This window comes from Sciurus vulgaris (genome assembly GCF_902686455.1).
Source record: "Sciurus vulgaris genome assembly, chromosome: 2".
Classification (NCBI taxonomy): domain Eukaryota; kingdom Metazoa; phylum Chordata; class Mammalia; order Rodentia; family Sciuridae; genus Sciurus; species Sciurus vulgaris.
The window spans coordinates 117300084-117312293 of NC_136462.1; the positions used below are offsets into that span (position 1 = coordinate 117300084).

Consider the following 12210-nt stretch of genomic DNA (forward strand, 5'->3'; position numbering starts at 1 on the left):
TTAATTGAACTCATCGATTTTTATCTATGTGCCACATCTGGATGTGTACTTTACACTATCTAGCAATCACAAATTTGGCCTTCAAGAATAACCAATCTTAAGTTTAGTCTGTCACAATTTTAATTTCAGTGACAATCCCCAGGGCAACAGAATCGATGTAGTGGGGAGAGGCAGTAGGAAAGGGGACTCAGAGATGATTCTAAAGTTAGTATGGTACCAAAAACAGTCAATAGGGCTCTTAAGAACAAAAAAAGGGAATGACTAATTTCCAGTTAGGATGATGAATTTGCTTTTGGATACATCCCATTTGTAGAAAATCGAAAAGAGATAGCAAGATATTAAAGTGATAAGGAAAATCAGAACCAAAAGTATAGCTATCCCAATTGTGGGCTTGCTTCCTACTCTTAAAATAAAAATATCATACAAGATGTCACCTGTGACAAGCCATACACATGATAAAATATGCATTTAAAGAATGAATTGATTATCCTAGATTTCATATATTTTTCCTCTTTTTTAAAAATAATTATTTATAGATATTTCTTGCATTTCCAACTTTTTATACAACAGAATATAGTCATTGTTTCTGTGATTTTGTTCATAACAGTGCTCTTTGGAATGTCCCTTTGTTCCTTCTTGCTTGCTACAAAATTCAGTCAAAGAACTATCTTCTTGCAGGAAGCACCACCTTAGAAGCAGCAGCTCACAGCTCTCTCCTTTCCCCTCTGAATGTCCCTCACATGTCCTTACTTGTCAGCTGGCTTGCATTACTTTATATTTAACATTAGAAGCTTCAAGGATAGGGCTTGGACCCTAGTAAGATACAACTCTCCTCAGGATAATGATCTGATTTTACCTTCTTTAGCACTGTGACCTGAAGTGACAGGCAATTGGTAACAATTTCTTATTGATGATGAGTATAGGAAGTAAAACAGTTTTCGGATTTTTAAAAATACTATGCAGAGTATTTACCTCATTCAACTGTAATTGTAAACCATTGACTTTATCCAATAGTATCCTTTGTTCTTGCTGAATTTTTCTCAACCGCTCTTTCAAATCTTCATTTTCAATCTCCAGATCCTTAATAGAGAAAACGGATAAAAGAGTAATTCTTCTAAAAGAAAATTTAAAAAGCAGTTCATTATCACACAGATACACACATATATAAAACAGATTTAAGTTCAAATGATAACAATTTCAATGACAATGACACTCAAAATCTAAAGATAAGTAATAAAATTACTATCCAATGAAAATAAATACAAGTATATTAAAGAGAGTAACTAATCATGATTTCAACAAATAAAAAATAAAAGTAACACCTGGAAACAAAATATAGCAGAATATACCACTTTTAACTTTTGCTTAAGAACTCCCAAGTTACAGGTGCAGTGGTGCACACCTGTAATCCCAGTCACTAGGGAGTCTGAAGCAGGAGGACTGCAAATTCAAAGCCAGCCTCAGCAACTTAGTGAGACCCTAAGCAACTCAGCAAGACCCTGTCTCTAAAAAAAATATAAAAAGGGCTGGGGTTGTTGCTCAGTGGTTAAGAGCCTCTGGGTTCAATCCACAGTACCAAAAATAATCCCCCCAAAAAAACTCCAGAGTCTGAGGCCATTCTAATGCTTCTGTTAAATGAATCATTTCAGGCCCTGATAAAACATGAAAGATTCCTACTTAAGTCACAGTCCACTTTATCAACACTACATAGAAATCCAAATAAAGTGCTTTTATTTTATATTGAACTTAGCTATTCAATTTATAATTTAATGGTGTTCCAGTAATAAACTAAGTATGAGTTCTTCCTTCTACATAATCCACTTAATAATTACTCTGGAAAACTTTGACCAACATAAAAGGTGAAAGTGCTGTATAGTTAAACAAAATTATTTTTCTTAATCAAAATTAAAAATTTACGTTGTCATTACTTTTATTACCATAATTAATTTTCCAACATGAACATAAATGTATGGTTTACAAGACATGTAAATCAAAAAAGTTATATAAAGGGGCTAAGTTATTTGCTTTTCTAGTGTACAATGAAACAATATTTTCTATACTATACTTCTAATGCTATAAACTTTAGTTATTTAATATGGACCCAAACACTCATAACATTAACAAAAGTTAATTCTTGAAGAGCAAGCAAATAGTCATAAACCATAATAAACTTCCCTTCTTTTCCCCATTCATTTCACCTGTGTCTCTTGTTCCCACTTTCCCCCATCCTACTACAAACAACACTGAAATTCTTTTGAAAGATACTAAATTTTTTTCTTTTTACCTGAATGTTTTGATGCTCCCTCTGATTTGACTTTATGTTTATTTCATCTTGCATGTGTGTCAAATTTCGCTTGGGTAAAACATTAAAAAAAGACAAGTTAACAAGTATGAGAATACAGAAAAGTATATTTTCCTCAGTAGACAATACACCCAACCAGTGAATTTCAGTTCATTCAACATTAAATTTTGCTGTATATAACACAAGGTGGCAGTATTTCCACTTAAAACCCCCAAATGGAAAGCATCTTTAAGGATAGAGGCTTTAAATAAATCAAGTATAATTTAAAACACTAACAATTTTTTAAACTTATAAAGATTTATTTTAACTAAACTCACAGAATTTAAAAAAGGAAAAAATTTGTACTAGACACTATGAATGTACTATAAAGCATCATATACCACTTCAAAGGAAGAATTTAGTTTAGTTTTGTTTTTTTTTTTAAGATGGGGAGAAGAAACCACATTAAGTTTGAAAGACAATATGGAGATTATTTCCTTTTCTGAGCACTGATAAAACAAAGTATCAGATGCATGTTAAGAAGAGACATATCCGCTGGCTTGGGATATATAAAAGATCTCTAATTAACTCAGTTGGGTATATGTTCCATTTCTGTACACTTACAGCTTTGGAACTTTATTCCAGTTTACAGATTTGCTTTAACAAAAACACAATGCAATGATTAAAAAAGAGAACAAATAACCTCCTCTAAAAAAAATCCAAATTGGTCTTTAAATCTGCATAAAAACTAATTTAAAACATCTCTCTTAAAGTTTTTTTTTAAACTACTACTTTAGTTCACCAGGATAATTTTTCATGTTTTATATTACTTGTTTGTTTAACCAAGTTATTCAACTACCATTATAATGAGTTTGGATGTAGAATTCAAGGACAGATCCCATTAAAAAGATATTGTATAGCCACAATTTCCAAAATATGTTTCTAGTTTCATTCATCCTACCAAAGGACTGTTCTTCATGCAGCATTTGACATTTATTAACTGCTCACTACATGATACCACTCTTACTTTTTTGTTTGTTTTTGAGACACAATTCACTATGTTGCCCAGGCCAATCTCAAACTCTCAAAATCACTGTGCTGCCCAGGCTCAATCAATCCTTCTCCCTCTGGTTCTGCAAGTAGTTGGGACGACAGGTGCGCACTATGGCTTCCGGCTCATCAAAGATCCCTCATTTCCAGCCCAATCCACACCCGCTTCCTCCACTCCCTAACCCACCCAGCTCAGACAGACTAAGTCAATTCCATCCAAGAAGACCCAGCTTCCAGACAAAGCCTTCTTAGCACACAAAGAGCACCTTCCTTGCCCTTCCATCTCCATGAGGCAGTGACCCAGGCACCACTGATAGTTCATATCCTGCCTTCTGCAAGCTGTTGGTCTTCAGAAGATGTATGTTCGAAGTCCTTACCATCCAAAGTCCTTAATACAGCACTGGTTACTTTGCCAGTCTCTTCTCCTCCCTCCTCCGTGGTGTACATTGCAGTCCTGCCACCCTGAGCTTCTGTCTCACAGGTGAGCTAAACACACTCCTCTCATCAAGGGCTTGGAACTTGCCTTCCCCTCAGTCTGTGAGCTTCTCTCAGAGGCCCCACCCTCTCCTTTTTCATCCCTTAATACTGTTTCCTTCATAGCTTCTGCTCTGATGCTACTGGTCATTTGTTTATTGTTCATCTCTCTCAATAACCTGGGACCTGCATGGGGGCAACAACTTTGCATACAACAATATCCCTGCACTTATAATAGTAACTGGCACACTGTGGGTGTTCAGTAGGTGTTTGTTGCTCAAACAACAAAGTCTTCCTTTTACAACTATATTGTAGGTTTTTTTTGATAATAGGGACTACATGAACCTGCACAACAACAAATCCTGTTTTTGGTAGATATTCTTTAATTATATTCAATAAATACTGGAAACAGGAATTAGGAGTCATTTTGACTTACCACTCCTAGTAGAACACTAACTCCTTGTGTTCACTTAGAAATCCTCAGAGCACTGAGCAGAGTACTGTTCCCATATATATAGTCAATAATTCTTTATTTTAAATAACCATACATTTCAGAACTCATTTTTCTCTGATTCTATGCAATGGCTGGTATAGACACAAGAGTATACTTTTTATCTCACTCTACTCCTACTTAGGTTATCTGAGAAACAGGGAGAAGGTTGATGGAAAAGAAAGTATCAACAGACATGACTCATGCATGAACATGTTACTTAATTCTGATGGTTTGAAAAGGAAAACAAGCTTTAATAAAGCTTTCAGTTTGAGGTGAGAGGTAGAGATAATGGTGCAGAATGATGAGAATTGCTCAGAAGGTACCTGATTACTTTTTCTTCAGGGTTTGGAAGTGCCCAGGTTCCTCTCACTAGAGAAAAGCTGAAAGCCTGGAAGGGAACAGCCAGCAGAAGAGGAAAGCTGCCTACACTAGCTCTGGAGCCAGAGTGCCGTAAACCACCCCACGTCAACTCAGAAAGGTGAGAGGAAAACATAAGACATTTACTCAGGAAACAAAACCAGGGTTAAACTGTGATATGTTAATCGGTTAGTATAAAGTATGAATTGTTTCATGTGTTAGATTATTTTTTAAAGTCCTCCATTAAGTACACATAGAAAAAAGACTTTTAGAAATGTGAAGTTCTGTTATTAACAGTGGTATTGAAATCACAATAGATAATCAGTTTTTAACTATTTTCTTCAGTTCTTATTGCACTAGAAGAATTTTCCCAAATCAGTACAGATTGGCTCTCTTGTTGAGAGAGGGTGGAAAATGCCTATGATCTGCCAAGCTAAATTCATCATTTAATAATCTCAGAAGGTGGAATATTGTACACTTGGAATTAAATGCCCCAATCAGGAGGCTATTTATGCCCCACTGGATACACTTATTATGATTACGATCCACTGTCTCAGGTTGAGTGATAGTATCTTAATATTATAGGACCTCATGACCTTAATACTAGGTTCTATATTATGGGCATGATAAACTGAGGAGAGAGAGAGCATGCATTTAACTCAAAATAGTTATGTATAATCATTAATCAGTTTTACTAAGCACTTTACTTAAATTGCACAATACCAACAATTTTAAAAATTAAAATTAAGATCTACCTGTTGCAGAGATGGTCCTTTTTTCCAAAGTTCTCTCCCTAAAGATTTAAAGAGAGAAAAACAGTGGCACAGCAGGGTATTATGGGTAGGTATGCCTCCCTTACTATACCACTCAGTTAATATTAAATACATAAATTTTAGTTTCCTCTAAAACTCACTACTTTTTAGTTTTATTTCCAAAACTCATGCTTAAAACAACAGTAAAATAACATTTTTGCCAACCAATTTAGCAAAGGTTTTTATATGACAATATTTAGATAACTTAAACATCAACTTATTAAACTATCCCAAAAGTTTGAAAACTGAATGTCTAAAATCTAGTGATTCAATATTTAAGAACTGATCTCAAGGAAATAATAAACATATGCCCAAAACACTTACATATAAGGACAAACCAGTGAAAAACTACATATACTTAGATACACCTAGAGAAAATCATCTTAATTAAAATAAATAGTATCCTATGCATTAATAACTTATACTAGAAAAAGAAAAAATTATGAGGGAAAAATTATAGAAAAAAGAGAAAGTCTTAAATATATATTACATAAAAAAGTAAGCTAGAACTCAATGTTACACGTGACCCCAATTTTATAGATAAGGAAAAGATTGGACAGATATGCTTCAAAATGTTAACAGAAGCTCCTCACTGGTAGGATGATTGTCTAATTTTATTCATTGTGCTTTTCAGTATTTTCCAACTTTTCTTTCATAAACAGAAAAACACTTGGCATAGGCATTTGATATACAATAGTTGAATGCTTTATATATACACGTTAAAATGGTTTTTTTTTTCTTTAAAACTTCCTAAGTACAAAAATTAGGAGCTTCACTCCTTATTAAAATATTAATATATACAATTTTATGTGTCAATTAAAAAATATTAGCAAAACTCTTGAGTTGACTCTTCCTTTTCAGTTCTTGAACTAGTCCACAGCATATCAGGATTTATTATATAAACTACAAAACACTGCCTCAAAACAAATGGCTATGGTGTAAGTAAGCAAATCTATGGTACAGAGGGAGGGAAACCAACACTGTTTATTAGTTTATTATTATTTATTATCTAAGTCTTTAAAAAGCTGCTCTTTCTTAGCCTGGACTTTTCTAGTTATAGAGAACTGCTAATACCTTTGCTAGTGTTTTCTGATGCAGTCTTCAGTAAGGTTAGAATGTCCAGATTGTCACCAATTCTTGCATAGTAAGAACTATCATGGCCAAGGGCATCCAGCAAGCTTACATCAGCACCATTTTTAATTAAGATTTCTACTGCATCTCTGCAACCATACTCACAACCAAGCATGAGAGCCGTTCTAAAAGGAAAGGGGAGGAAGAAGAGACCCTGGTGAAAATTCAAGGAAATATTTCAAATATATTCAGCCAGAGGCCTCCTTAAAACACCAGTACTACTTTAAGAGGTTATACTCACTACAGATACAGATTTTACTTTATCCTTTTATCTTGCACTTTAATTTCATCGCATTTATAAAAACATTTGCTTTATGTCTTTAGTTTGCAGAGCTTAAATCTTACGCTGTCTTATATACTTTAATTGCTTGTCACCAAACTAACTAGTTTATTCCAGTTCATCAATGTGGTACAAATAAATAATTACCACAAAAATCTTGTACAACTAATATCGTCACCCCCCTCTGCTCAAAACTTAACTTGGTCTTTTCATAGACTGAACCAAAATATCACACAAACTTCCCCGAAAAATCCTTTATCTTCCCAGAGAAGAATCAGATTCTGTTCCTGATTTCCTGTTTTAAAAAGGTTTGCTTCTCCTACAGGGAGGGATTTCATGTCTTTAAGTTTCATTTAAAACTTATCTCCTTTAAAAAAAAAACTTTCCTTGACTATTTTCACATTAACATAGATCATTCCTTTATTCTGCCATGAGAACCATCAGCACTTAAACATTTCACATATATCACCAAATATTCATCATGCAACAATACAATTAACTTGTCATGAAAATTTAGAAAGACCCTAAAAATTATTTTGTAAAATTGTTTTTACTGCTGAGGGAAACAACACCTAATGAAATAAAATGACTTATCCTGTATCTGTCTTCAATTGCGACTACTGAATTTCATAAGAAAACGTATTCTTGCCTTTACCATTCTATGTAAGCTCTTATATAATCAATACCCCCATAGTTGCTGGTATAAAATTCTATACAAAGTAGGCATTAACAAAGTTGTGTTATTAGGTTAAAAAAATGCCAAAGACAAAACAGAAGAACAACTTGAATACAGTATCAAAAACTAAAACTTTAAAACCATTTGTTATCTATCTAGTCTATAAAACAACACTGTTGTGTGTGTGTGTGTGTAAAATAAAAGAACTATTAAAATGTAAGGCATTATACATAAATCATCCAGATCATCCCTCTATGATCCTGAATTTTAATTTTAGAATCAAATTTTATTAGGCATGCTTAGACAGATTATAGTATCTGCAAAAACAAATAATACAAGAATTCCACTTTCTTAATCACATTAATGATTTAATTGCTTAAGAATTTCCTCCTTTGAGATGTCTGCACAATAAAAACAATTATAGTTATAAAATCTGACATCTAAAGACTATTTTGTCTTCTTTCAATGAACTATAAATAGGATACATGTTTAGAAGAATAAAATTAAATAAAAAGAATAATTTTATTAGTAATTATCTATAAAATCCCAGAAACTTTGGCTATAAATTATTATAATAACCCAACTAATTAGGGGAATGTATGTCAGATATTTGCCTTTGGAAAGTTTGTGACCATATATACATGAGAATTATAATAGCAAACACCATGATATACCAGAACCAGAGAAAAGGTAGTTTATGAATGGAAATTATCAGAACAGATTAACTGGAATACATTCAAACACAGGGGGAAAGTAAACTAAGGTAAGCTTAGGATGAAGAAATGAACCCATTTTCAGAGGAGATAGCACTGTGTCCTGACAGGCTAAGGAGAAAACACCTCAAGAAAATCTAATCTATCAAGCTTCATGATGTCCAAGAACCACTTGAAGAAACAGTCTGTAGATATAATTTTTTTTATTCCTCTGTATTTCTTATTTGTGGCCCCTTTCATTAAAGATTTTTTTTTTAAGTTTAAAATAACAGGGATGTACTTCCTTTTTCTTTCAGTTCCCTAACCCAAATATAGGCCCTAATTGCTGCTTTTATTCAGCGTTTATCCTGTCATTTCCCCCTATTTTCCTTTCCTTTATCCTTCAGCAGACTGAAGAAAAGTGAGGAGTGGATAATTCCAAAAAGAGCAAGCCAATGAAAAGCAGAGGAGGAGAGGAAAAGGCCAAGTCATAGCAGCAAGGTTTCAGAATCACTGTGCTTCCAGCTGCTATCTTGGAGCCAAAATAAAAGAATTACCTGTTTTGTTTGTCTCTGGAATTAATATCTGCCCCTCTATCTATCAGTAGTTGACATATTGTTGGCCTACACATCTGAGTAGCAAGAACAAGGGGTGTCCGCCCATCCTAAGCAACAAGAAAAATAAACCAGCATTTAGACAACAAAGTTAGAATACATGCGATAAAATGAGAATAAAAACATAAACTGACTTACTATGTCTTTGGCATTCACAGAGGCCCCATGGTCACAAAGCAGCTGTATGCTAGAAGGACAGTCTGCCATTGCTTTGAGAAACAAAGGAAAATGATAAATGGTGAACATCTGTTAAGACACATGGTGCTTTTCTAGGTCCATATAAAGCAATATAGTTCTTCAGTTTCTACATTACCAAGCTTTACATTCATCACTCTCAGTGTAGCATTACAAGCACCAATTTTCTATTTTAAAATGGGTTAGATGAGATCATTTTATAACTTTTGAAATAATTTATTAGGATCAAGGAACTATTGTCATCCTTACAGAAGACAAGAATATGCTACTAATCAAGGGAAGAACAGATAATAAAAACCAAACTTAAATTTTCTATTTATACCATATTTTTAAACATGGCTACAACTACCTTGTTCCTTGAAGTTAGCTAGTTTTCTTTTCTAGAATATTCATTTTTATAGTACAGTCACAGTGAGTAAAGGATAAACTATACAAATTCACATTTTCTTTTAAAAGCAGAGAATACAATGTCTGCCCTTAATGATGCAAATTGGGTCATTTTGCTTAAAATTGTAAAATCACATAATGCCACTTCTTGACTAACACTAGAATTCATATTTATATTGGGAAAATTTTTTTTTGTTACATTCATAAATTAGGATTGTTTACACTCCTCATGAATTTTTTTCAAAGACTATGAGTACAAAAAGTACAAAGTCAATATTCTTTTTTTTTCTCCTTGGTGGAATTTAATAGAATTAAACAAAACATACATAAGAAAATGAAGTAAATTTTAATTTTTGTCTCTGAGCCAGCAAATTCTTTATTAATGAACAATCAACCTTAATAAAGAAATAAACTAAACTGAGTATTATTAATTCAGAAACTAAAATTTATAACTAGCCAGGTTCAACTATAATGAAAATTAAAAATGATAGGGTTAAAATATATTGAACATGTAAAGTTAATATTAAAGGTCCATGGCAGAGACGGTTAGCTGTTTACCCAACTTGAATCACCCTCTCTTCCATGATAATAAAGTTGTATTGAGCACATAGTGACTCACCTAATGACTAAAATTTCCAATCCCCCCACAGCCAAGTGTGGCCATGTAACTTTGATCTTGTCTATGAAATATGACAGGAGTGATATGTGTCCCTTCCCAGTCTAGACCTTAAAAGACAAGTGATGCCTTCCTCTATAATGTTTTCCCTTCCTGTGACCTGGATCACAGAGGTATCTGCTTCCAGCTTCAGTCTTAAAGAACAACTCTAGAAGGTGGTAGATCTGCAAAATACAAGATATCTGGGTTCCTAAATGATCCTATGGTATTAGCCAATCTGAACATCAGGTCTGTGAAATGAAAGTCTGTACTTCTTTTAAAGCCAATATTAATGTTATTTTGTGGTTTGTTATAGCAGCTTAGCCTTAGCAATAAGACAAAAATTACTATCAAGTGGGATGCTATTATAACAAATACCTAAAATAAATGGAACAGGTTGGATACTATGTGGGGAGCTAACATATTTTAGGCTAAAAATATGCTAAATTTCTTATGCTGTGACAAAATACTTTATACAGTTATTGTCTAAGATAATTTAGAAGGTACACCATGTGATTATGAAGGCTTTTTTTGGCTGGGCAATAGAAAAGAGCCATACAAGTAGGATATTAGTGCATTTTAGCAGCAGCTTACTCTTTAAAGGAACAGATGAGCTTAAGCAACAATTACTGTGTGAGCTGAGATAAAAGGAAATAGACAGTATTGAGATATTTTAGACTTCACAAGTGTGGAAAAGCAAATTGTTTCTCTATACCAAACCACACAATATAAAATCATTGTTGCTTACAACTATTCTCAAAGGTCTTATAGTAAGGGGGGAAAAAAAAGGAGGAAAAACAAAAGATTAAAGATTAGATTGAGGATGTTATACTAATATTCAGGACTATTATTTCAGATGGCTTTAAAATAAGTAGCCATTAAAATGAGGTAAAAAATCTTGAGTCTAGAAATAAAGACAAGAAATAAAGGAGGGTTAAGAACCATATGTCCAAAACATAACTTTGGATATAGTACTTGGTATATAAGTGGTTGGCAACACACAGACCAGAAACCAACCAAGATTTTGAGGGAATTGTCCTAGTCAAAACTGCAAAAGCCCAGTCAACTGAAACGCAATTGTTCCAAACTTAATCTCCTTCCACAAAGGGCAACTTTCTCCAATAACCAAGTTATCTGTAAAGTCTTGGAGGAAAATGGACAAATAATACTCTCCCAAAAGGCAACCCAGGAGCCACAGAGAGCTATGGATAAGGAAGTTCTCCCAGAAAACAGAAGGGGAAGGTGGCAGCAGACAGTAGAACAAATCAAGAAACTGAACCCTAGGATCTCAGCAGGAAGTCTTTTTCAAGTTCCGCTCAGCAGGATTTGATTATTAACAGGGCTGTGAGCTCCCGTTCTCTACTTCCAAACAGGTGTTCTTGCCTTCATTCTATATTGTAAGGAGATGTCTTCCATTTGAATTTATAGATTGCTGGACTACCAAGTGTTACCTCAGAGACAGAAAGATAAAACTGTTGTGACATACAGAAATCCTGGACTTTGAGCTAGATGCCAAAGAACTAATTTATGTATTCTTGCCCTTGAGACAGGGATGAAGGGTTCTATGCGTGGGGAGTAGGGTCTAGCAGAAATTGCAATTTTACCAAAATCTGTTCTCCTCTTCTCTACTGTGTAATAACTTGACTAGTCATCTAGAAACAATATTTCTGAGCCCCTTTTATAGATTAAAAATAGCCACCTGGCTTTGTTTTTATCAGGAGAATATGAATCACTTCTAAGACTGGGTCTTAGACTTTGGGCATGTGGTCCACTCATGTTCCCTTTCCATTCACTGCTAGACCCCCACAGACATGACTATAACTGCTTCAACCACACAGTTGAGGGAGATACCCAGAAGACAGAGTAGCAACAAGATGGGAAGAATTCAGTACAGGAATGACCATGAGTCACCATGCCAACCTATACCACACTTGACAAGTTTTTTTTTTTTTTTTTTTTTTTTTTTAAGAAGCTAATATTGGAGTTCTTTTGGTAAAGCAAAAAGATCTCCATACTATCAATAAATGTATTCAACAAATAATAAGATTTCAATTGATCAGGTGTTACCGGTTCTAAATAAAGGGAATAAAATTCATAGTAACTCACAGGCTCA

General features: G+C 33.9%; 1 protein-coding gene across 3 annotated transcripts in view; it reads right to left on the bottom strand.

The window, feature by feature from the left end:
- The window catches only part of UACA (uveal autoantigen with coiled-coil domains and ankyrin repeats), an 85462-nt gene that overhangs the window by 21050 nt on the left and 52202 nt on the right, over positions 1–12210 (bottom strand). For all 3 annotated transcript variants that reach the window (XM_079122600.1, XM_079122601.1, XM_079122599.1), the window contains exons 6-11: positions 8999–9069; positions 8804–8910; positions 6542–6723; positions 5411–5448; positions 2285–2353; positions 973–1080 (exon numbers count right to left, since the gene is read on the bottom strand). In XM_079122600.1, coding sequence (XP_078978726.1) covers positions 973–1080; positions 2285–2353; positions 5411–5448; positions 6542–6723; positions 8804–8910; positions 8999–9069 — 575 coding nt within the window. The remainder of the gene's footprint in view (positions 1–972; positions 1081–2284; positions 2354–5410; positions 5449–6541; positions 6724–8803; positions 8911–8998; positions 9070–12210) is intronic.